Source organism: Papio anubis, chromosome X (assembly GCF_008728515.1).
Source record: "Papio anubis isolate 15944 chromosome X, Panubis1.0, whole genome shotgun sequence".
NCBI lineage: Eukaryota > Metazoa > Chordata > Mammalia > Primates > Cercopithecidae > Papio > Papio anubis.
In genome coordinates, this window is record NC_044996.1 from 738522 (window position 1) to 763826 (window position 25305).

General features: G+C 39.3%; 1 protein-coding gene across 4 annotated transcripts in view; it reads right to left on the reverse strand.

Moving 5' to 3' along the window:
• BRCC3 (BRCA1/BRCA2-containing complex subunit 3) overlaps positions 1 to 25305 on the reverse strand; it is a 49098-nt gene that overhangs the window by 21232 nt on the left and 2561 nt on the right. For all 4 annotated transcript variants that reach the window (XM_017953776.3, XM_017953777.3, XM_009198570.4 and 1 more), the window contains exons 4-7: positions 21966 to 22085; positions 20587 to 20674; positions 11268 to 11356; positions 9531 to 9586 (exon numbers count right to left, since the gene is read on the reverse strand). In XM_017953776.3, coding sequence (XP_017809265.1) covers positions 9531 to 9586; positions 11268 to 11356; positions 20587 to 20674; positions 21966 to 22085 — 353 coding nt within the window. The remainder of the gene's footprint in view (positions 1 to 9530; positions 9587 to 11267; positions 11357 to 20586; positions 20675 to 21965; positions 22086 to 25305) is intronic.

Sequence of the window (25305 nt, forward strand, 5' to 3'; positions counted from 1 at the left end):
ACTATAAATAACTCAAATATCCATCAACAGGTGAATGGATAAACATATTGTGGTAATATTTACACAATTTAATATTATTCTGTAACAAAAGGGACAAACTACTGATACATGCTACGACATGGCTGAATCTCAGAATAATTATGATATATGAAAAGAGACAGACAAAAAAGTACATACTCTAAGATTCCATATACAAAAAATTCTAGAAAATGAAGACCAATCTGTAGTAATAGTAGATCAGGGTTTTCCATGGTTAGAGAAGTGATAGGGCGTGATGGAAGAAAAGAATTACAAAGAACCAAGGCTCCTTGGAGAAATAATGAATCCAGGCTGGATAGAGGAAAGAATGAGACAAACCTAGAACATCTACTTGTGCTAGAAAATCAAAGAAAGATTGGAGTAGGTCAAAATAACACAGGAAAAGCTTCCACTAGCCAATTCTGAAACACTGGGTGCCTCAAAATAACTAATGACAGTAATGGATTAAATCCCATTGAATAAAATAAGGATCCAGGTGTTTACATTAATATAAATAAATAAATGAACAATGAAATTGGCAGAAGAGAAAACTGTTTCTTAGAGTAGAATACCAACTAGTAAATGTTGAAGGAATGATGGAATTAGAACACTGCCATGTGACAAACATCTTAGTAATACATAATTTAGGAAATACTAATTGATGAATGCTAAAACTCCACACAAGATACAGTCATCCCTTTGTATCTGTTGGGGACTGGTTCCAGGACCTCCCACGGACACTGAAATCCATAGATGTTCATGTCCCTGATATAAAAGGGTGCAGTATTTGCATATAACCTCATCCTCCTATACACTTTAAATTCTCTCTAGATTACTTGTCATCTCTAGATTATTTATAATACCTCATACAGGCTGGGTGCACTGGTGCATACCTGTAGTCCCAATAGTTTGGGAGGCTGAGATGGGCAGATCGCTTGAGCCCAGGAGTTTGAGACCAGCCTGGGCAACATGGCGAAACCCCACCTCTGTATTTAAAAAAAAAATAAAAAAAAAAATAAAAAAAAAAAAGCCAAGCCTGGTGGCACATGCCTGTAGTCCCAGCTACTTGGGAAGCTGACAAGGGAGGATCCCTCGTCATGGAGACCATCCTGGCTAACACATCTCTCTCAGATATCGATAATCAAAACCACAATGAAGGATATAAGGATTGGTATAACACAGCTTAAGCTTATTCTAACAGGGATATAAGGAACTTATATCCAAGAGAAAATATACATATTTTCAACCGAAATGAAAAAGCTGTGAAAACTGACTATGTTTTAAGTCAGGGATCAGCAAACTCTTGAAGTAAAGACATATTTTAAGCTGTGTGGGCCACAGGGTCTCTATTACAACACTCACCTCTACAATCACAGCTGGAAAGGGGTCATAGACAATATGTAAATAAAGGGATGTGGCTATATTCCAATAAAACTTGATTTACAAATATAGGCCCCAGGCCAACCTGGCCTACAAGTTATAGTTTGTGGACCCCTGTTCTAGGTAACAGAGGAAATATTTTAAAAATCCATAAGGCTGATATCACACAGGCCACAATCAGTTAGCATAACGTAGTGTTAAAAATTAACATACTAGGCCTGGCGCAGTGGCTCACACCTGTAATCCCAGCACTTTGGGAGGCCGAGACGGGCGGATCACGAGGTCAGGAGATCGAGACCCTCCTGGCTAACATGGTGAAACCCCGTCTCTACTACAAATACAAAAAATCATCCGGGCGTGGTGGCGGCGCCTGTAGTCCCAGCTACTCGGGAGGCTGAGGCAGGAGAATGGCAGGAACCCGGGAGGCGGAGCTTGCAGTGAGCCGAGATCGCGCCACTGCACTCCAGTCTGGGCGACAGAGTGAGACTCCGTCTCAAAAAAAAAAAAAAAAAAATTAACATACTAGTCCCTCCCTCAAATCTAAACAACTGGAAATTTCAAAATTTTAAATTTTTTAATGCACTTCTAAATAATCCTCGGGTTGAAGAGAAAATAAAAATGGAAAGTACAAATTATTTACAAGTAAACAAACAAAAAACATCGGAACTACTGTACTATATATACATCAAAACCTGTGGGCCCAAAGTGAAGAGGAAAATTTCTGACCTCAAATGTATTTATTAGAAAACCAGGAAGATAGAAAATAAACCTGGTTTTCATCTCAAGAATTGAGAACAATACAACAATAAAATGCAAAGAAAATAGAACAAATTAATAAAGAGAAATGCAGAATTTTTTTTAAAGGCTAAGAAACTGAGTTGTAAATAATGCTGCTGTGAGCATGGGTGCACAACTAGCTCTTAAAGACCCTGCTTCCTTTTTTTTTTGTTTTTGAGATGGAGTTTCGCACTGGCGCGATCTCGGCTCGCTGCAAGCTCTGCCTCCCGGGTTCCCGTCATTCTCCTGCCTCAGCCTCCCGAGTAGCTGGGACTACAGGTGCCACCACCACGCCAGGCTAATGTTTTGTATTTTTAGTAGAGACAGGGTTTCACCGTGTTAGCCAGGATGGAGAGACCCTGCTTTCAATTCATTTGGGTATATACCAAAAAGTAGAACTGCTGAATCACGTGGTAATAATATTCTTGATTTGAGAAACTACCATACCATTTTCCACAGTGGCTGTACCATTTTACATTTCTACCAACGGTGTACAAGGGTTCCAACTTCTCCGTGTCTTTGCCAACACTTGTTATTTTCTGTTTTTTAAAACACCTTTTTGAGATACGGATTTCAATTTTATTGGATATGCTCCTGGAAATAGGACTGCTGAATCATATGAGAGTTCTATTTTTTGTTTTTTGAGGAATCTGTATACTGTTCTATTTTACTTTTTGATAATAGCCATCCTAACTCATCATGGCTTTTATTTGCATTTCTCGGATTAGTGATGTTGAGTAACTTTACATGTACTTACTGGCCATTTATATGTCTTCTTTGGAAAAATGTCTATTCAGGATCTTTGCCCATTTATAAATCATATTATTTGGGTTTTTTGCTATTGAGCTATATGAGTTCTTCGTATTATTTTGGATGTCAGCCCCCTTATCAGATATATGGGTTGCAAATATTTTTCTCCCATTCTGTAGGTGGCCTTCTCATTTTGTTCAGTTTCTTTTGCTGTGTAGACATTTTAGTTTGATGTAGTCCCACCCGTTTATTTTTTCCTTTGTTGCCTGTGCTTTTGGAGTCATATTCATAAAATCTTTGCCAAGACCAATGTCAAGGAGTGTTTCCTCTGCTTTCCACTAGTAGTTTTACACTTTCAGGTCTTATGTTTAAGTCTTTAATTCATTTTAAGTTGATTTTTATATATGTGTGTGATAAGGATCCACTTTCATTCTTTCGCATGTGGGTATCTTGTTTCCCCAACACTATTTATTGAAGAGACTATCCTTTTCCTGTTGAATATTCCTGACATCTTTGTTGAAGGTTACTTGACTGCATAAGCATGGGTTTATTTCTGGGCTCTCTATTGTCCTATTAGTCTATGTGTCTATTTTTATGCCAGTACCATATTGCATTGATTATTATAGCTTTATAATATACTGTGAAATCACATAGTGTGATTTCTCCAACTTTGTTCTTCTTTCTCAAGATTGCTTCGGCTATTCAGGAACTTTTGTAGTTTCACATGAATTTTATGATTTTATTTCTATTTCTGTGAAAAATGTTATTGGAATTTTGATAGGGATTGCATTGGATCTGTAGACAACATTGGGTAGTAGTGGGTGGGAAGTAGTGTCTCATTGTGGTTTTTATTTGCATTTCCCTAAAGACTAATGATTTGGGGCAATTTTTCACATGTTTATTGACCACTTGTATATCTTCCTTGAAAAAGCATCCATTCAAATCCTTTTACATCTTTTTTAAAATTTAGGTGAAATTCACATAACATAAAATTAACCATTTTAAAGTGAACAATTCAGCGGCATTTAGTACCTTCACAATATTGTACAACTACCACCTCTATCTGGTTCAAAAACATTTTCATCACTCCAAAATAAAACCCTGTACCCATTAAACAGTTACTTGACATTCTTCCTTCCCACCAGCCCAGGATAACACCAATCTGCTTTCTCTCTCTATGGATTTAGCTATTCTGGATACTTCCTATAAGTGAAATCACACAATATGTGACTTTTTGTGTGGCTTCTTTCACTTATGTTTTCAAATTCAGATTGTAGCATGTTTCTGTACTTTCTTTTTTATGAATAATATTTGATTGAATGGATATACAGTCATGCATTACTTATTGATGGAGATACGTCCTGAGAAATGCATCATTAGGCAATTTCATTGTCATGCAAACATCATAGAGTGTACTTATACCAAACTAGATGGTACAGCCTACTGCATGCCCAGGCTATATGGTATAGCCTATTGCTCCTATGCTATAAACCTATAGAGCATGTTACCATATGGAATACTATAGGCAGCTATAACACAATGACAAGTATTTGTGTATCTAAACACAGAAAAGGTACAGTAGAAATACAGAATAAAAAACCAAAAAAAAAAAAAGTACACCTGTATAGGGCACTTACCATGAATGGAGTTTGCAGGACCAGAAGTTGCTCTGGGTGAGTAATTGAGTGAGTGGTGAGGGAATGTTAAGGCCTAAGATATTACTGTACACTAATGGAGACTTTACAACACTGAACACTTAGGCTACAGTATATTTAAAATTGTTTCTTTCTTGGCTGGGCACCATGGCTCATGCCTATAATCCCAGTGCTTTGGGAGGCCGAGGCGGGTGGATCCCCTTAGGTCAGGAGTTCAAGACCAGCCTGGCCAACATGGTGAAACTCCATCTCTACTAAAAATACAAAAATTAGCCAGGCGTGGTGGCGCACACCTGTAATCCCAGCTACTTGGGAGGCTGAGGCAGGAGAATTGCTTGAACCCAGGAGGTGGAGGTTGAAGTGAGCCAAGATCCTGCTGTTGCACTCCAGTCTGGGCGATAAGAGCAAAACTCCATCTCAAAAAATAAATACATAAAAATAAAAACAAAATTTTTTCTTTCTTCAATAATTAACCTTAGCTTACTGTAACTTTTTTACTTTATAAACTTTTTAATATTTTGACTCTGATAACACTTAGCTTAAAACACACTGTACAGCTATACAAAAATATTCTCATTCTGTAAGAATCAACATTACACTCAAAGAAAATGATCATTGGAGCACTGTGGAATTCATATTTCAGATTAGGGATGCTGAACCAGTAAATATAATGCAAATATTCTAAAATCTTAAAAAATCTAAAATCTGAAAGTATTTCATATAAAGGATACTCAACCTGTATTTGCTTTAAAGTCTTTATTACACAATTCCTACATGGGTGTCAGCTCATTGTTGGCATCTGTTAATGTCCTTTTCTATGCAAGTTGAAATTTTCTCAGTTCTTCACATACCAAGTAATTCTGAATTGGATTCCCAGTATTTGGAATATTATGTTGACACACTGGATCTTGTTTATATTCTATGGAGAATGTTACTTTTGTTTCAGCACACAATCCACCTAGTTAGAGTCAAGTTCAATTTTCCACAGCCTTCTGTAGGCAGTGGTTCTAATTTTTCAGAGCCTTTGTAGTGGTCTTCGGTTCATACCTGCATGTGCACCACCTAGTGGTCAGTATAGGATATATGCGGTGGTCTATTGGTTAATTCTGTTCTAAATTATGCTAATTAGGATCAGATCCATGCATACATTGCTCAAGTATTAGCCCAGAAATTTATAAACAACTTTATGAAGTTGCTTTATCATGTTCCTCCCTTTATGTGATTTCTTGGACCCCTTTTGTTCCTCCTATCAGAAACATGAGACTCTAGCTACTCCTCTCTTGTTTTCCTCCATGATTTGGCCTGTGTATACACCAAATGTTTAATAACCAAGCTTTCATTCTTACATCAAAATAATAATAATAATAACCATTATCATTTGCAGTAACAGCAGCATCAAGAATTCTTCTACTTAATAGTTAATAATAACAATAATAATGATAAACTGTCTGGGAGGAAGTATGACAGCAATTGCTAAGACTCGTGTCCCAGAGCAAGATATCTCAGGTCTAGCACTGAGTGATACCTGAACAAAACAGCTGGCTCCCAACCTATTCACCCTAAAGTGAAGCCTCATGTTGACAAGCCAAGGCCACAAATAATGAGCTACCACTTCACTGTTTGTTGCTTTATTCTTAAAAAGGGATAGACAAGAAAGATTTTAAAAACTAAGCCAAAAAAAAATTATCAGAGGAAGCAGGTAACTGTAAAAAACAGAAGACAATCTAACATTTCAATATCATATCAATAAAATAAAAAAGGATGCTGTCAAATGGGAATAACCACCAAATGTAGAAAAAATTCTTGAAAATTAAAAATATAAAATTGCCCAAAAAAACAGTTGGAAGATAAAATTTTAAAAATCCGAAACTAGAACAAAATAAAAGACACAGAAAATTTGGGTAAAAAGAGTCATTAGGTCAATTTAGGACCTTTAAATTGTGACTGCTAGGAGAGTTCTAGAAAGAGAAAGGGAAAACAATAGGGAGGAATTATCAAAGAATAGAGAAAAGGTTATGATATCTCTGTCCTATTAACTTAGTGGGAAAAGGAAGGAGAGAGCTGTGAGAGAGGAAGCTGGTGATACATCTCCTTCTGCTAGGAATTCAAGTCCATGAGACAGAATTATATTGGATAAATTAAGGAGAACACTGACCATGAGAACAAGGACCACCATAACCAGCATGAGACCAGAAAGCCTCCTTTCCTTACAGTGTAGGTTTATTTAAGTCATCTTCCCAATACTTCTGATGCCATCTTAGAGTGAACATGGGGAGTAACGGAAGTAACTGAAGGAATGAGAAGTCATTCCCCAAAGACCAATATAAACTTGAAGAAACTGTTTAAATTATGGAATTGGACTGAGTTACAAATAAGATTTCCTCTCTCCAGGAACTAGGTAGGTTGTGGATTGTTTTATCTGGGGATACAAAACACACAAACAAACAAACAAAAAACAATAGAGAATTGCCCAGAGCTGAAAGACAAGTACTTTCTGATTGAAGTGTACAGCAGTTTGAATAAAATATCCACATTCTAACTATATCATAGTTAGAAAATCATAGAAAATTTCACATCAAGAATAAAGAGAGATATCTAAAAGCTGTCAGAGAGAGAGGGGAAAAAAATGAAACACTGGATGTTTAAAAACTTAGGAAGTTACTAGAGAGTCTTTTCCAGCAAAATGACACAGTGAACCAAGAAAGGTAACACAAAATCCAGACCACAATGGATCCAATCCAGGAGAATAATGAAGGAAAGTCCCAGGATGTCAGCTGTGCAGTAAGCCTAGAGAAGATACCAGATTAGGGTAACAGGATAGTGGGTTTCAAGGGAGCAATCCTAGGAAAAGCAAGAATTCCAAATATTTTAATATTACTTCTGAGGATGTAGAGCTCTGGGAGATGATAAAGGCAGAAAAATAAGGGGAAAAAGCCACTCGAAACCCCATGTAAAAAACAAAAAGCTATATAAGAAAGGAAGTGGAATCATAGTACACTACACTGCTTGGGGGTACAGGGAATAATCTTTACATAATAATAACAATATAAACACTTTATTTTCTACTCTCAGAATCAACCATAGACAAAGCACAGAAAATGCAATTATGGTTACAACACAGAACACAGATGCTTACAACTGTGAAAATATAAATGCTTAGGGTAAAACTACAAGTGGCGGCAGGGAGCCAAAAAATATTGTCTACTGTCAATTGTTAATAGAAGAAATAAGCAAACTTTAAGATTAGAAAAGTAACCAACATTATAACAAAGATGTTGGTTACTTTTCTAATCTTAAAGTTTGCTTATTTCTTCTATTAACAATTGACAGTAGACAATATTCACAATAGCAAAGACTTGGAATCAACCCAAATGTCCATCAGTGACAGATTGGATTAAGAAAATGTGGCACATATACACCATGGAATACTATGCAGCCATAAAAAAGGATGAGTTTGCGTCCTTTGTAGGGACATGGATGCAGCTGGAAACCATCATTCTTAGCAAACTATCACAAGAACAGAAAACCAAACACCGCATGTTCTCACTCATAGGTGGGAACTGAACAATGTTTTTTTTTTTTTTTTTTTTTTTTTTTTTTTTTTTTGGGGGCGGGGGGGGGGGGGGGGGGAGGGGGGAGGGATTGCACTGGGAGTTATACCTGATGTAAATGACGAGTTGATGGGTGCAGCAGACCAACATGGCACAAGTATACATATGTAACAAACCTGCACGTTATGCACATGTACCCTAGAACTTAAAGTATAATAATAATAAATAAATTAAAAATTAAAAAAAAAAAAAAAAGAAAAGTAACCAACAAAAGAACAAAAAATAGTAACATAACTACATTGAGGAGAATGGAGATGGGGTAGTGTAAGTGAGCTAAATCCTCATTTGTGAGAGCAATATAACACAATAATAAAGAAGAATAGAAAACACCCAAAATTCGTAAATCAAGAAAGAACATCATAAGTATATTATTTGGAGATATCAAAGTAACAGAAGAACTAAAAGGAAAATTAGGAGAAAGAAGTGGTTCCATTTGAGGAGTGAAACTATTTATTATAAGCACTTCTGTACCATTCAATATTTTTACGCATATGCATGTAATAGTGTGGTGAAAATTTTTAAATTTTTTAAATTAATATTTCTTGACTAGGTATTTATCTATTTCTCTTCCACATCTTTACACAAATCGTAGCATACTGTTCTTCTACCCTGCATTTTCCATTTAACAAAATATCTTGGAGATATTTATGTACTACTATCAAGCTTCCTCGTTTTTGTTTTTTTAATGGCTGCACTTTATTCCATTATATGAATGTATTATAATTGAGTTAATCAGTTCTGTACTGATGAGCATCTAATTTTTCCCAATTCTTTGACATTTCAAACAATGCTATAATAATAAATTGATAAATATTACAAGAAAAAAGGTAACAGTATTTGCTTCTATCTCCCAATTAGACAATGAATTAACATGGCATATAGTAGGTACTCAATTAAGATTTGCTAGTGGCCAGGTGCAGTGGCTGACACCTGTAATCCCAGTATTTGGGAGGCCGAGGCGGGCAGATCACCTGAGGTCAGGAGTTCGAGACCATCCTGGCCAACATGGTGAAACCCCATCTCTCTTAAAAATACAAAAATTAGCCGCGTATGGTGGCACATGCCTGTAGTCCCAGCTACTCAGGAGGCTGAGGCAGGAGAACTGCATGAACCTGGGAGGTGGAGGTTACACTGAGCCGAGATCACACCACTGCACTCCAGCCTGGGTGACAGAGTGAGACTCTGTCTCAAACAAACAAAAAAAAAAAGATTTGCTAATTTAGATTAAGTTAGATTTCAATAAGGAAATGGATCTATGCAAACATTTAAATCAAGTTTATGACACAGCAAAGACAAGATATAGCCCTCCAATACACACATAAGTCTCTCTAATACTTACTCTGAACTCTTTTGGGCCTGTATGGATTGGAAGCAAGTGTAGAGTACCCGGCCAGTCTATCAAAGGAAAAAAGAAAGAAAGAAATATCACAGAAAGAAAGATTAATATTGAGAAAGACCCCAAAAGCCCCTCTAGAAGTAGAATGTTAAAAGAGATTCCAGCCAGGCGCGGTGGCTCAAGCCTGTAATCCCAGCACTTTGGGAGGCCGAGGCGGGCGGATCACGAGGTCAGGAGATCGAGACCATCCTGGCTAACATGGTGAAACCCCGTCTCTACTAAAAATACAAAAAACTAGCCGGGCGTGGTGGCGGGCGCCTGTAGTCCCAGCTACTCGGAGGCTGAGGCAGGAGAATGGCCTGAACCTGGGAGGCGGAGCTTGCAGTGAGCCGAGATCACGCCACTGCACTCCAGCCTGGGTGACACAGCGCGAGACTCCGTCTCAAAAAAAAAAAAAAAAAAAAAAGAGATTCCAAAGATGGACTATGCCATAAATCAATTTCTGAAAAAGGATCATATGCTCAGTCAACATAAGATGGTCACAACCAAACATCTGCTCATGTAACAGCAGGGAATTGTTAACAAATACAAGAACCAGGAACCTAAGAACCTGAACATTCAAACTGCTATACTGAAAGCTGACAAACTTATTCAACAACTACTTATGATGACAATAAATAAATAAATGTATGATTACAAAGTTGAAAGCATATCAAATGATGTATAAAGTTCAAAGTACTGAACTGTAGTGTTTCTGGAAAACTGATTTTATGGAAAATATTCATTATTAACACAGATTCTGAGAATATAACTAATGCACTAAATAAGACACTATTGGTATTCTTAGCAGAATTCATACCTACCATGTTAAGTAGTAATTTTCTTTTTGTTTGAACTGACACATATTATAACCTCTTGAACATAAAAGTCAAACAGAATTCAAATACAGAATGGCAAGACTGGCCACTGATCAAACTGCTTAAGCTCTATGAGCTTCTGGGTTGTCAGGGTTACAGCATATTTATATAAAGCACCTAATAAGTACATGCCATACAATAGGTGATAAATGGTAGTTGTTACTATTACTAGCCATCAAACTACATTCAGCATCCAACCACTTCTCATTATCTTCACTCTTACCACCATAACCAAACCTCCATCATCTCTTGTCTAGATTACAGCAATATCTTCCTAACAGGTTTCACTGATGCCATGGATTCCACCCCCACCCTCTGCCCACTGTTCAGTCTACACAGAAGCCAGAGAGATCCCATTAAAACATAAAGTCATCCTCCAGTTACTTCCCAAGTCAGAGTCAAAGTCAAGGCCTTACAAGATCTGGACCTCGTTTAGGACAACTAAATGAGTTATCATTCAAACTGGGACACTTCCAAGAGGGAAGGACAGTAGGATAATAGGGTAAAACTGGGACTGACAGAGGCAAACTGGGATGTATGGTCATGGTCTTCCTCACTCTGCTGCAGCCACACCAACTTCCTTGATGTTTCCTGAACATGCCACACTCACCTTAGGGTCTTTGCACTGGCTATTTCCTCTGCCTGGAACGTTCTTTCCCCAAGAAATCCACCAGACTTGTTCCCTCACCTTCTTCAGGTCCTGACTCAATGACCCTTTTCATTGAAACCTTTCCTGGCCATCCTATTAAAATTGCAAAGAGATTTTTCTCTACTCTGTGTGTACACACACACACACACACACACACGCACGCACACACAATACCTTCGTGTTCTTATCTTCTATGAAACAGGAAAAAATAAGTCCTACAAAGCCTTGATCCATCATCTGGTACATGGCTTGTGTGCGAACATCTGAAAATAAATGAAAATTTAAAAATCTTCTGTCAATAAACTGTGTCTCACAGACTTGAAGATTTAAAGATAACAGTGACATATAATCTCCCTAGGATTCAGATTGTATAGGCAAAACAGGAATATATCCTAAGGACAATGTCAAAGTATAAATGTTTTGCTAGGTTAGGGTAATACTATCGAAAGTCTGCCATTAAATAATAAAACTCATTAATAACTCTAGCCTGCCTAGCCCAAGAGTAGCTCTGCTATGGAATGTGGTATAGAAAGAGAAGTTAAAAATTTCAGTTACCCCAAAACTTGATAATTTCCTCCATGGAGACTCAAAGAAAGGCCCTGGAAGGAGAGAAAGTGTTTCCTAGAAAAAGCCTTTTGATGGACAGCTTCTAGGAAAGTGAACGTATTTATTAGGCTTGCACCAAAGAACAACATTAGAAAGGATTAAAATATTAAATGCCAAAAATGGCCGGGCGTGGTGACTCATGCCTGTAATCCTAGCACTTTGGGAGTCCGAAGCAGGCAGATCACCTAAGGTCGGGAGTTTGAGACCAGCCTGACCAACATGGAGAAACCCCTTCTCTACTAAAAATTCAAAATTAGCTGGGCATGGTGGTGCATGCCTGTAATCCCAGGTACTTGGGAGGCTGAGGCAGGAAAATCGCTTGAACCTAGGAGGCAGAGGTTGCAGTGAGCCAAGATCGTGCCATTGCACTCCAGCCTGGGCAATGAGAGTGAAACTCCAAAGGCTAAATTTAGTCTTGAGACCATTGTTTATAAAGGATACAAAAGATCACATGTCACCATGAAACACTGCCGATTACAGTTTTGCCCAATGGCTTACATTCAACATTCTTTGTGTGTATACCTTTTTGATCTGGATTTTGACTTCTCCCCAGTGTCTTCCTAAGTAAAGACTGACACCAAACAGTACTCAGCAATGAGTACAAAGGGAATTGGCTGAAAATACTGCTAAACATGCATAGCATTGTAAAAATGGTCTCTGTACTGCTATATGACCTTGGTAAAATTCTTGGTACTGTTAAGCCTATTTCCTTATCAGTTAAATGAGAATAAACATCATGCCTTCTCTCATAGGGTTTCTGTAATTTTTAAATTGCAAAATTTTTAACACACATCAAAGGTGCTTCATAAACGTCACTTCCATTCAATTTTATCTATAACCACTGAAAACAACTAGTGTCCCCATCATGTCACCCAAACTGCTTTTTGTGAAGGTCACCAATGATTTATTCTTGGTCTTCAATTTACCTGATCTCAGCTGATCACTCCCTTCTTGAAACAGTCTTCACTTTGCCTCACGTTCTCACTTTTTCTACTTGTCTCTAACTTCCTGTCTCTGTTGCTGGATCCTTCTCATGTTCCCAGTCTCCAAATATTGGTGTGGCCCAGGGTCAGTGTTCAGTCCTTTTGTCTCTCTACCATCACTCTTTGGGGGATTTCATCTAGTTTCGTGGCTTTGAAGCCACTCTCAACTCCTGCCCAACAATCTCCAGTCCCAGACTTCTACTCTGAACTCCAGAACTATAGTTGTCTACCCTGACGCTTCAACTTGGTTGTGGTTTTTTTTGTTTGTTTTTTTTGTTTTTTTTGAGACGGAGTCTGCCAAAGCGAGTCAGCCCTGCCCGTCCACTGGCTACCAAGAGTCCCCGACCTTGGGCCCCCAGAGGCTCAGACTGGCCTTGGTCACCCTCCCAGGGGAGACCCTTGTACCGCCATCTTCCCCCGTGGGAAAGCATACTCTTCTCGCCGGCGAACCTTCTCCGGGAGGGATCGTTCTGGCACCCCATCGTAATGGATGTACCCGCTCTGAGCATTGGCTACCCCTTGGGAGACCACCTGAGCTCAGAGGGACCCACTCCCGCCACTGCTGCCCGTGAAGAGCTGTCATCCTATGGACGCTCATTCTCATCTCAGCAGCCTCGGACCCTGCACCACTCACCCTTGCCCCTCAGTATCCGCTCAGATATTCTCTCAGGCATTCTGCTTCCGGTCCAGACGCAAATCTACTTCTGTTCTCTGAGTGAAAAGCCTATTGGTGCTCTCAGAACAGCCAAAGACTTATTTCAGAAGCCTCCAACAGAGGTATGAGATGCTTTAATGACATCGGAGCATTCGCCTGGCCATCTTTGGGATATACTAGATGAGAACAGCTGTATGTTTTTGAGGATCGGCTATATAAAGTGGACTGAACCTTCAGAGCCGATTATTTGGCCAACACTAGGGTAATTCGAGAACAGGGATGGGCGTGCTTTGCAAGAGGCTGCCTGGTTTGAATAGACGACCGCCTATTCAAGGGGGCAGGCCCATTCAGAGAGGAAGCCGAGAGACTGGGAACACCTTTCCTCTGGACTTTACAAGCGCTTTAATCCAGTTCTTACACAAGGATCCACCAGATGGTGCTGTGAGCAGGGGCTTCTCTCGGTTTCCTAAAGAAGGGGCCGGCCAGGTGCGGTGGTTCATGCCTGTAATCCCAGCACTTTGGGAGGCCAAGGCGGGCGGATCACCTGAGGTCACGAGTTTGAGACCAGCCTGGCCAATGTGGTGAAACCCCATCTCTACTCAAAATGCACAAAAATTAGCCGGGCATGGTGGCATGCGCCTGTAATCCCAGCTACTTGGGAGGCTGAGACAGAAGAATGGCTTGAGCCCAGGAGACGGAGGTTGCAGTAACCTGAGATCAGGCCACTGCACTCCAGCCTGGGCAAGGAAGGGAGGGAGGGAAGAGAGGGAGGGAAGGGAGAGAGGGAGGAGTGGAGGAAGGAAGGGAGGGCAGGCGGGCAGGTGGGGTTCTCTACAAGATTGGGTACACAATGCGGACATCCCATGCATGTTGCTGGGAAAAGTCACTCCAGACACTGTTTTCTCTCGGACATGCCTTCTGACCAGATATGGCCTCCTTAAAGGATGCAGATGCCATTGTGACCAGCATGAAGTTTCCCAGTGGGGCAGCTGTTAGCTTGGACGTCAGCCAGCACTAGACAGACAGCTGTGACCACAGATGGGAGGTTCATGATTCCCAAGGTGTGTTGTGGATGAATAATCAGAATCCCTTGGGCATGACCACGCAGGGTACGTCCTATCCCTCTGCTCCCAGACCCAGGCTGGCCGCTACCAAAACTCATATTGAGAGCGCTTCAGACATTTTGTCTGAAGAACCCTTAAAGGGAAAGAACCTCCTGAAATTACCAAAGAGCAGTTCCTCAGAGTCATGGCAAAGCAGTCTTGGGGGAACCAGGCAGCCATGGACCTACCCAGCAAATTGGTAAAGATCTCCGTGGTCAAGACAGAAACTCTGTAAACTGCCCCAAGGCTCAAGCCAAGACCCTGCATGAGATCCGATTGCCTGTTTCACTTCTCCCTGTTACTGAGAGAGGGAGATGGAACCTTCTGGTGACATTATCCTCACCGGAAATTAAGAAGGGAGATCAAGAAGGGAAAGCAATAGGAAACCATGTATGTTTCATTACTGGTGTAACCAAACCCTTCAGGATGTGACTTCAGACCCAGGGACAAAAAGTTGGAGGTTGTTTATCTGTTTTCTGTTGAACTCCAGCCTGGTACACAAGAGATGCTCTTTTGGTCAGAGTTTCCTCTGGTTGGGTCTCTCAGGAAGAAAGTAGGTCAGGGATTGGACCACGTAAACTGACCTGGAAACCAGCGGTTTCAGCTTTTCTGTATGGCAAGTACAGCAGAGGGCTGGTTAAGCTGTTAGACTAAATGTCACAGGCATGCAGCAGGCTGCAGGTTGTACTGGGCCCCTTTGTGGGTATTTAAGAACCAGTTTTCTTGAAGAATCTGTGATTTTGTGCACTGTGATATTACACAGCACCATTCCTAAGAAATATGATGAAATAACCATATGTAGTATTAAAAACCCATTTTATTATTCTTGCTTGAAATAGACATTCTCTTTTAATGTCTCTTTAATGTCCCCAAGGGGACATGGAAACATTTCAGAAATAGGCCTTCTCATTTCCTTTTAGGAGCTACGTGGTGAAAATGTTTAAGAGACAAGGTCTTGCTTTGTCGCTCAGGCTGGCTCATGGTAGTGCAATCACAGCTCACTGCCACCTCCAACTCCTGAGCTCAAGGGTTCCTCCCACCTTAGCCTCCTGAGTAGGTGGAAATACATGCATGCATTACCACACCTGGCTAATTAAAACAAAAAATTTAAGAGACAGAGGCTCACCATCTTGCCCAGGATGGACTTGAACTCCCAGGCTGAAGCAATCCTCCCAGCTCAACCTCCCAAAGTGCTGCAATTATAGGCATCAGCCACCACACCTGGCCTATCCTACTTTAAAAAAACTTTTTAGGGCCTGGCGTGGTGGTTCACACCTGTAATCCCAGCACTTTGGAAGGCTGAGGCGGGTGGATCACAAGGTCAAGAGATCAAGACCATCCTGGCTAACACGGTGAAATCCCATCTCTACTAAAAATGCAAAAAATTAGCCAGGTGTGGTGGCGGGCGCCTGCAGTCCCAGCTACTCGTGAGGCTGAGGCAGGAGAACGGTGTGAACCCGGGAGGTGGAGCTTGTAGTGAGCCGAGATCGCGCCACTGCATTCCAGCCTGGGCAGCAGAGCCAGACTCCATCTCAAAACAAAAACAAAAACAAAAAAACAACTTCCTGTTTTCTCTATTAAAGTGGGAAGCAATGTTAGATAACATTGCTGAACGTGAAAGCAGAAATGGGGAATTCAGAGGTTTGAAAATGAAAGGGTTTGCCTTTGCAGAAAGTAGGAGCATACTGATCAGAGGCATCATGGAACATGCACAGCTTTCCAATTGTGGAATTGGCTTTGCAGATATTATTACAAATTGGCATGGGCAAGTCCTCAGTATCTGTTCAACAAATGGACAAGCTGAGAAGAGGCTTGTTATCACCTCTTCCCATTTGACTCACATTTGTTTATTCTGCCTCATCAGCGGCATGAAAATGTTAGTGTGAGGCAGAGAAATCACACATGTCCTGATGGGAGACGCTGAGAAAGGCCTAGCACCACATGCCAAAAGTGTGTAGTCATAAGCAAACAGCAGACATGGAGCAATAGTCCATCTCCTAAAATGTCTATGTCATGAAAGAGGAAAACAAGTCTAAGGAGCTGGTCCAGAGGAAAGGAGACTAAAGTGACATGAAGGCTAAATGTCATGCATGATCTGAGATTGGATCCTGGATCGGAAAGAAAAAAACTGCCATAAAGGACAATATTGAGTTAACTGGCAAAATGTGAATAAGCTCTGTGTAGTCTGCACAATAAGATTGTATTTATTAAATGTGCTTATTTTGACAATTGCACTGTGGTTATGGAAATAAATAACCTTAATCTTGAGAAATACACAATCAAGTATTTAAAGGTAAAGGAGCATCATGTCTGCAACTCACTCTCAAATAGCATGTGTGCACATGTGCATGTGTGTATGCTGGAGAGGGAGGGAGAATATAATCAAGCAAATGCGACCAAAGGTTAACAACTGTTGCATCTGGTTCTTCATACTATTCTTGAAATTTTTCTGTAAGACTGAAATTCTTTTAATATGAAATTTTAAAGTCTTTGTATGTGTGCTTGTCCTACCTTACCCTTGCTTTTGTTCATTCTCCCCTCCGCTGCCAACCTCAACCCAAGGCCAACTCACTTTATGTTCTTTTGAAGGAATGAATACATTCTGAAAGTGGATTATCAAGTTCTTCTATTTCAACTAGTTTCCCTTCCTTACATGTAAAACTTTATCCTGTGTACATGAGTGTTGCTATGGTAAGGCACATAATTCAGTCTCATTAGTTTCCTTAGCTACTGTGCCTTTTGTTATAGAATGAATAACCTATCTTCTCTCACTTACCCTTTAGCTTATGATGGCAGGTCTTTATTTTCCCCATATGGCTTAACCTAGCTTGTTAGTTTTTCTTCAAGTCTTTAGGTTTGCAGCTTGTCTTTAATAAAAGACAATCTTATTCTTCTTTTTTCCTAATCCCAAGGCTTTATTTTTATAGGTGCTTCCCCTGTTAATACTTACAAGCATTAATGTTCTATATGGACGACATCTCATTTCTTCTTTATCATGTTACTCATTGTTTTCCCCTCAACAAAATCATTAAGGTCTAGGACAGCAGGAGCCATGACCTTATTATTCCATACAAGTATCCAGTAAATTTCCTGAAGAATCGTTTTATGGAATGATCCCTTTAAATTATGTTCAAAGCAGTGTTACCTAGCCCACTGGAACTTAACCTAATTGCACTAATTACCTTATCATAAAAAGCACTGAAATGGTCACATCACTCTCCCTCGCCAACTAAAATTATACCTTTCTTTTAACAGAAAAAAAGATTTCACTCTTTCTCACTTGCCATTCTTTACCACAGCTTGGAATTCTTTTCCTGTTAAAGGTAGTTAAAGTTTTTATTCATTGCTCACTTTTTCTGAGGTTTGCAATACAGTGGCTCTGTTAGACTCAATTCTTTTTATTCCCATTTGTTTACTTTCTTAAATATTAGTTTTAATTGACAAATCATAATTGCATACATTTATAAGGTACTACTTCTTAAAAGGCTGTTTGGAGATGAGTGTGAATGCCAGCTCAGTTGGGCAATTATTTTTCTTTAGTTGTACCCATAGTTTCATTACTGTACTTTTTTTTTTTTTTTGAGACAGAATCTTGCTCTGTCGCCCAGGCTGGAGTGCAGTTGTACAATCTCAGCTCACTGCAACCTCCATCTCCCAGGTTCAAGTGAATTCTCCTGCCTTAGCCTCCCCAGTAACTTAGATTACAAGCACCTGCCACCATGCCTGGCTAATTTTTACATTTTTAATAGAAATAGGGTTTCACCTTGTTGGCCGGCTGGTCTCCAACTCCTGACCTCAAGTGATCTTCCTACCTCATCCTGCCAAAGTGCTGGGATTACAGGCATGAACCACTATGCCCAGCCTGTAAATATTTTTGAGATCTCAGGTGAGAGACCTGATGTGTCCTCATTGTTAATCCTTTGAATATTGTCTGCCCTTCAATATAGATATTTCATACACTCTCTCCATGTCCTTGAGAGTTTTACAAATAAATGTTTTGGCGTCTTTCTTTTCTTGTTCATTTTATAGGTGAACAGCTACCATGGTAAGTGTTGGACAAGGTGTCGTATACATGATTTCATACACTGCTCCTACCAACTCTGAGACTATGTTCTTTTCTGACAGAGAGGAAACTAGAGAGGCACAGACAAGTTAAAATATTTTCTCAACTGGTAAGTGACTGAAACAAGATGCTAACACAGACCTAGTCCCCAACTAAATCAAAGCTGGTATTCCCAACCCTCATGCTGTGGTAACTCTCTAAATTTTCTATACACATAGCCTTTATTGCATATTCTAATACTTGTTCAGGTAGGATCTCTACACTCTGGACTCCAAATCTATTTTGTCTTGAATTATGGAGCACATGGCTCCTTAATCATTTCATAATTTAGAGTTGATTTTTTTCAGTTACGTTCTGCAATATCCTTTTTTTTTTTTTCTAACTGCTATAAAGATTGAAATGTTCCCACTACTGCTGCATTACAAACACCTACCTGGGTTCTTGTTTAATGGCTCAGCTCTTCTCCCCTGAGAGAATTCAATTGTTCTCTGAACTCTGAAACTTTCTGGGTGCTCTGCTTCAGATACCAAATTTTATGTATTTATTTCCCACTGTAACTTATTACTATAGTGAAACTAATTGTTCAGTAATATATGTGTCAAACTTTTCTTCATTAGTGGTTGGTACTTCATTCTTTCCGGCTGATGGCACTACCATGGGAAAAATTTTAGGCCAATCTGATTTCAGTGTTGACAGTGGCAGGAAAACAAATCAGACACTGAATTTTTTCAGTGACATTAAGGCTTTACAGGAACATATTAATAGCTATAAAAACAACTTTATTGGGACATCAGTGAGCCAATTAAAGAATCTGAATAAGGTCTGTAATTTAAATAATAGTATTATATGAATGTTAATTTCCCAGTTTTTATAAATGTACCATGGTTATGTAAGAGAATTTCTTTGTGTTTAGGAAATTCATAGTGCAGAGTAGGGGTAAAAGGTACCATGTCTGCAACTTAGTCTAATACTTCAGGAATATACATATATGTATATACATATATGTAAAAGAGAATGATACAGCAAATGTTGCAAAATGTTAAAATTTGGCAAATCTGGGAGAAGGTAGATCTGTCATCTCCCTTATTCTAAATCAGTATTTAACTGGGGGTGTTCAACAATATCCCCACCTAACACCTACTCCCAGAGGTTGTCACAGTAGGTCTGAGTTACGGTCTAGGAAAGATTAATTTGGGGCAGGTACATTTTATAAAAGCTTTCTCAGGTGATTCTGAGAAACATCCTCACCCACCCAAGACTAAGAATTAATACTGTATTTCTTAGGACCACTCGTGTTTCATTAAAGTCTGGGACTGTACCACTGATGATTTTTTGCCATTCGTATCACAGCATAAACGAATTTAGAACTTGCTATCAAGTCAAACCCATATGACTAGTACTAGCACAGTGGGAAGAGCAGACTTGGCAGTCAGACCTGGGTTCTAACCTCAGCTCTGTCACTTAATTCATGTGAGTCTTTGTTTACCTTTCTGTACAATGGGGGTAAGATCTCTATAACTCACAGGTTGCCACAAGGATTGGAGAAGAAAACATTTGTAAACCATTAGCACACAGTTAAGTGCTCGTGAATATTAGTTCACTCTCCCCAAGTTACTTTTCTCCTTTCTGGAGAGGAAGATACGGACAAAAAAAAAATCATGATTCTCAAAAAGGGGTAAAGGTAGAGAGAAAGCAATTTAGTTACATTACACCGATTAGAAGGGTAAAGATGTATATTGAGAGCTCCAACGGACTATACGTAAACAGCAACTGTAAAAATCAATTTTGCAAATTTTGCCCTTTAAGTCTGCAGAATGGGAGTGTCCTGGACAGTAATGATATTCAGCAATCAGCAATTTTCAGTTAACAGTTTAATTTTTTTATATCAACTGACAGACTTATTAAAAACAATCAATATGACATAAATAATTACTTTTAATACATAACAAAATAAATCAAAATAGTGACGTCTGCTTAAGGACAGTCGAATTTTGGTTTAAAATAACCATACCCTATGTAATGGAGAAGGAAACATGATATTAATTTCTGAGAACAATAAACATTGCAACCCCATGATACTCACCAACATGTGAAGGCCAAACAGTTATATGAGGATGGGAATGATACCAGCCCACAACTCTCATAGGGCGGCCTGTCAGTTCAGCCAACCTGTGTGTCTGTCAAGGTACTTTCAAAATGTGGGAACAAAATTTTCTAATGCTAATAAGGGCTCAGAAAGCACCCTGAAGTTTAAAATAAGCTTATTGCAATTTAATGGCAACAAAAGAATGAAATAAGGGTTAATGCTGAGTTTCCCATAACGCCCATTTAAAGCCAAAATTTTTTAAACTAGAAACCATATGGTTTCCAATGCCGTATATAGTTACATCCTCAAGTTTCATTTAGCTGATGTTTGATCACTCGAATCATTACCAATGTGCTATCTGAAAAGCTTTTCTAAATCGTCAGAAGTTGTCACTTTCAAGACTGCTGCTGTTATCCTGTAAAATGCTGATTAGTTTTCCTGCAAATTATTTATATTAAAATAATCCTTTTTATACATATTTCTAAGATATATTTTCAACTTTTCAAATGACAAGAGAAACTACTTAACTTCTCTTAGCCCATTTCTTCAGCTGCAGACTGAGGCAGGGGAATAATGTTTCAGAGCAGTGAAGAATAAATGCAATAATCCACACACGGTGTTTAGCGTAGTGCCTGGCAAACACCTAGTAAGTACTTAACAAATAGTAATGGCAGCTGAAGTTTGCAGGGCAGAGGACCACAGAGGAGAGCTGCATATCCGCACTTGAGGGTCCCACTTGAGCATTCAGCAGATCACTGAAGCGGAAGGATGTGAGGAAGGATGTGAGGAAGCCAGGGAAAGGATTCCTCAAGAAAACAAAAGCGGGATGGGGATCAGCTTCATATTCACTCACGAGGCGCCAGTCAGGGCACTCAGTAACATACTGAAACAAATCACAGGAAACAAATGCCCCATTTGATCATTTTGGGGTTATATTTAACATGAAACATTGCATTCAGTTCCTAGCATTGCATTTTTTGAAAGGAAGTCACAAAGGAGAATCTCTCAAGAGGATAGAGACCAAGGTAGCAAATGGCCTAGAAATTAAATGATACTAGGAAAACTGGAAGGAGGGGCAGGGAGGAATGGAGAGAAGACTAGGGAGGAAGATGGAGGGGACTCCACACAAAGTTCATTGTCACAGTGACGGACCCTGACATCTTTTGGCACTTAGGAGCAGGAATGTCAGAAAATTTCTAATTCTTCCAATAAAACCCACTCAAAAGAAGAAAGAGAAATTCTAATAACCAAACAATTGGATCTAAGGGAAGAAAATTTGTGAAACCACCTAAAGTAGGATGATTGCAGCAAGCAAGCAGCAATGTGGCCCAGGAACCCCAGAGCACATAAAAGCTTCTATCGACCAGTAAGGATATCTCTGCCTCTGTTGAAGCTGCAGACAGCTGCTCTGGAGAAATTTCTACTCGGTCCTTCCTCTTATCAGAACGTCGTAAGATGATGACAGAATGAATGTGAACAATTCTGACGGCATCAACCTAAAGGAAAATCCACAGAAATGGTTACTTATGGCTCTCTCCAATAACACATCCCCCTTCAACTATAGGATTTCATTTTATTATAATATCAGATAAAATATTCCATTTTAGAAAACTGACACTTTTCTCATGAATGAAATGTTTCAAATAAAAGACACCCAACCTCAATATATACATTTCAGACACAAAAATTTAAAATATATATGCTAATATTTAGATCAAGGAAGGACTTTTGGAATGATCAACCAGTAATTATTTGACTTACAACTATGTACAAAACACTGTGCCACACAAAGGAATATAAATCAGGGTGCTGACAAAGGGTTCAATGTGCTAACGACATGGTTGAGTGGCAAGTTGTCATTCATGAAACTCCACTAAGATAATGTAGTAAGTCAATGCCAATGTCTATGTCCCCACCCAAATTTCACCTCAAATTGTAAACCCCACGTATCACGGAAGACACCTGGTGAAAGGTGATTGGACTGTAGGGTTAGATTTCCCCCACACTGTTCTCATAATAGTGTGAGAGTGAGTTCTCAGGAGATCTGATGGTTTAAAAGTGTGGCACTTCCCCCCTTTACTCTCTCTCTCTCTCTCCTACCACCACGTAAGATGTGCCTTGCTTCTCCTTCACCTTCCGCCATGATTATAAGTTTCTTGAAGCGTCCCCAGCCATGTGGAACTGTGAATCAATTAAACCTCTTTTCTTTATAAATTCCCAGTCTCAGGGAGTTTTTGTTTGTTTGTTTGTTTTTTGATACAGTCTCACTCTGTTGCCCAGGCCGGAGTGCAGCAGTGCAATCTCAGCTCACTGGAACATCTGCCTCCTGGGTTCAAGCGATTCTCCCACCTCAGCCTCCCCAGCAGTTGGGATTACAGGCACATGCCACCACGCCTGGCTTTTTGTATTTTTTGGTAGCCAAATTGGCTAGGCTGGTCTCAAACACCTGACTTCAGGCCCGCCTCGACCTCAGGACCTTACAAGCATAACCCACCGCACCCGGCCTCAGAGAGTTCTTTATAGTGTGATAACAGACTAATACAGGAGCTCAGAGGAAAGAACTCACTTACATTAGAAAAGTAATCTTTTACATAAGCAGGATATGAATCTAAAAAAGAAAAAAATCTTCACAGAAAAGGCAGACAAGTGTATCTATTCCTTGATTACTGTGGGAAGTGGGGGGAACACATTTCTACAGGTGCCAAATGGAAGTAGTAAAGTGTGAATGAGGTGTCTGGGAGACAACTTGGCCAACTGATTTAGACACAGAGCTTGAGGTGAAATGGCAGATGGCAAGGCTAAGAAAGTTGGAGTGAGAATGTACAAGACCTGAAATGCCAAGCCATAATTTGCAGGATGAACTCAAAGGAAAAAAATTATTTCAGATAAACTGTAGATGAAGTAACAATGAAGTACTGGGCTAAGCAGATGGCAGAGATGGAAGAAACAGATTTGAGACCCATTAAAAAGAATGAATCTACAACATTTGGTAGCTTGTGGACCATGGGTGATGGTAGACAGGAAACGGTCAAAGATGATTCTAAAGTTTCAAGGTTGAAACTAGGTAGAAGATGTGAGGCAGATCTAAGTTTAGAAAGGGTCAGGAAGGAAAGAAGAGCTTGTTTTCAGATGAGATAATCTGGGATGAGAGATATACAATATGGCAATTTTTAGCAGGCAAGTGGGATTATAGCTTAGACTCAAACAGAATCAATGCAGAAATCAATAAAGCGTTTATGAGTGGACAAAAAAGGTGTGGAGTCAGGGAGCGGAGGTCTTGGCCTGAATCAAGGGGAGTGGCCACATTTAGTGTGGGGAAGAACAAGAAGGGCCAGGGAAGAAGACAAAGAAGGCAAAACCAGAACAATGAAATGGTACAAGAGTTTCAGGGGAAAGAGTGGGCTTAACATTATCAGATGTTGAAGGGACAAGGGTGAAATCTGAGAGGAGGCCTTTGAAATCAGCTATAGATTTTCACTGTGCAACAGGTCTGATTTCAGATGTGCAGCAAGTATGAAATACACATGGACTTCAAAGACAACACAAAAGAGAAAAAAGGAATATAAAATATCTCAACATTTCTTAATATTCACTACATATTAAAATCATAATCCTTCACATACTTAGGTTAAATAAAATACACCCTTCAAATTAATTTCATTTATTCCTTTTTACTGTGATTACTAAAAAATTTAAAATTATGCATATGGCTCACATTCGAGGCTCACATTATATTTCTTTTTTTTTGTGGTTTATTTTTGTTTTGCTTTTCAACTAAATACTCCACTTAAAAAGATGATCACACTGGATTTTTTTTAAAGTTTTTACCGCTAATAAGACACATTTTAAATATTAGTACATAGAAAGGCTACAAATAAAAGGATAAAAAATACACTATGCAATACTAAAAAGGCAGCTTAACTAATAAAGTTTAATATCTAATTTAGACAGCAAAAACTGACATAAAACTCAAGACAAGGGCATGAAATCTTGAATAATAAAATTACATTATTAAGATTTGGAATGTATCATAGTAACTGATGCCTAGGGTGAATTGTTTCTTTCTCTCTTTCTTACTTTAGTCAGAGATTTCAGTGCCTAAGAGGAATGAGTAATATTTAATGCATAGACAGAGGAGGAAGAGAAGTCCACAAATGATTGTGGGAAGGGGGAAACAGGAATAAAAGGAATACAGCAAAACCAACAGAAACCCATGAACGTTCAGAGATTCAAAGAGAAAGACTAAGATAAGCACCAGGAAATAATCCACCGAAGGTAGAATCAGAAACCAAACCTCAGTGGGTTTGACCGGGGAAGGTGAAGGAGTAGTAATTGTAGCCCATTCTTTTAAGAAGTCTGGCTATTAAAGGAAGGATATAAGAGTAGTGACTACAGGAAGATACAGGATCAAGAAGTAGCTTTCCTTTCTGAAAACGAGAGTAATTTAAGCATATTTTTATCCTAAGAGAAAAGAACCAGGTGACAGGGAAAAGACCCAGAAAAGAGACAGAACATTGATAAACAGGGTCTCTGAAGAAGCTGCAGCTTTGGATAGGAAGAGGACTTATTTCTTTGATATGCGAAGAGATGCAAAGTGATTAAGGTGAAGTTTGTATAAGTAGATGAAGCTGTGGCCTGATAACCTGGTGGGAGGAGGGGGAAATAATTCATTTTTATTGTATTTTACAAAAGCATCAGTCTGTGACAGATTGGGGA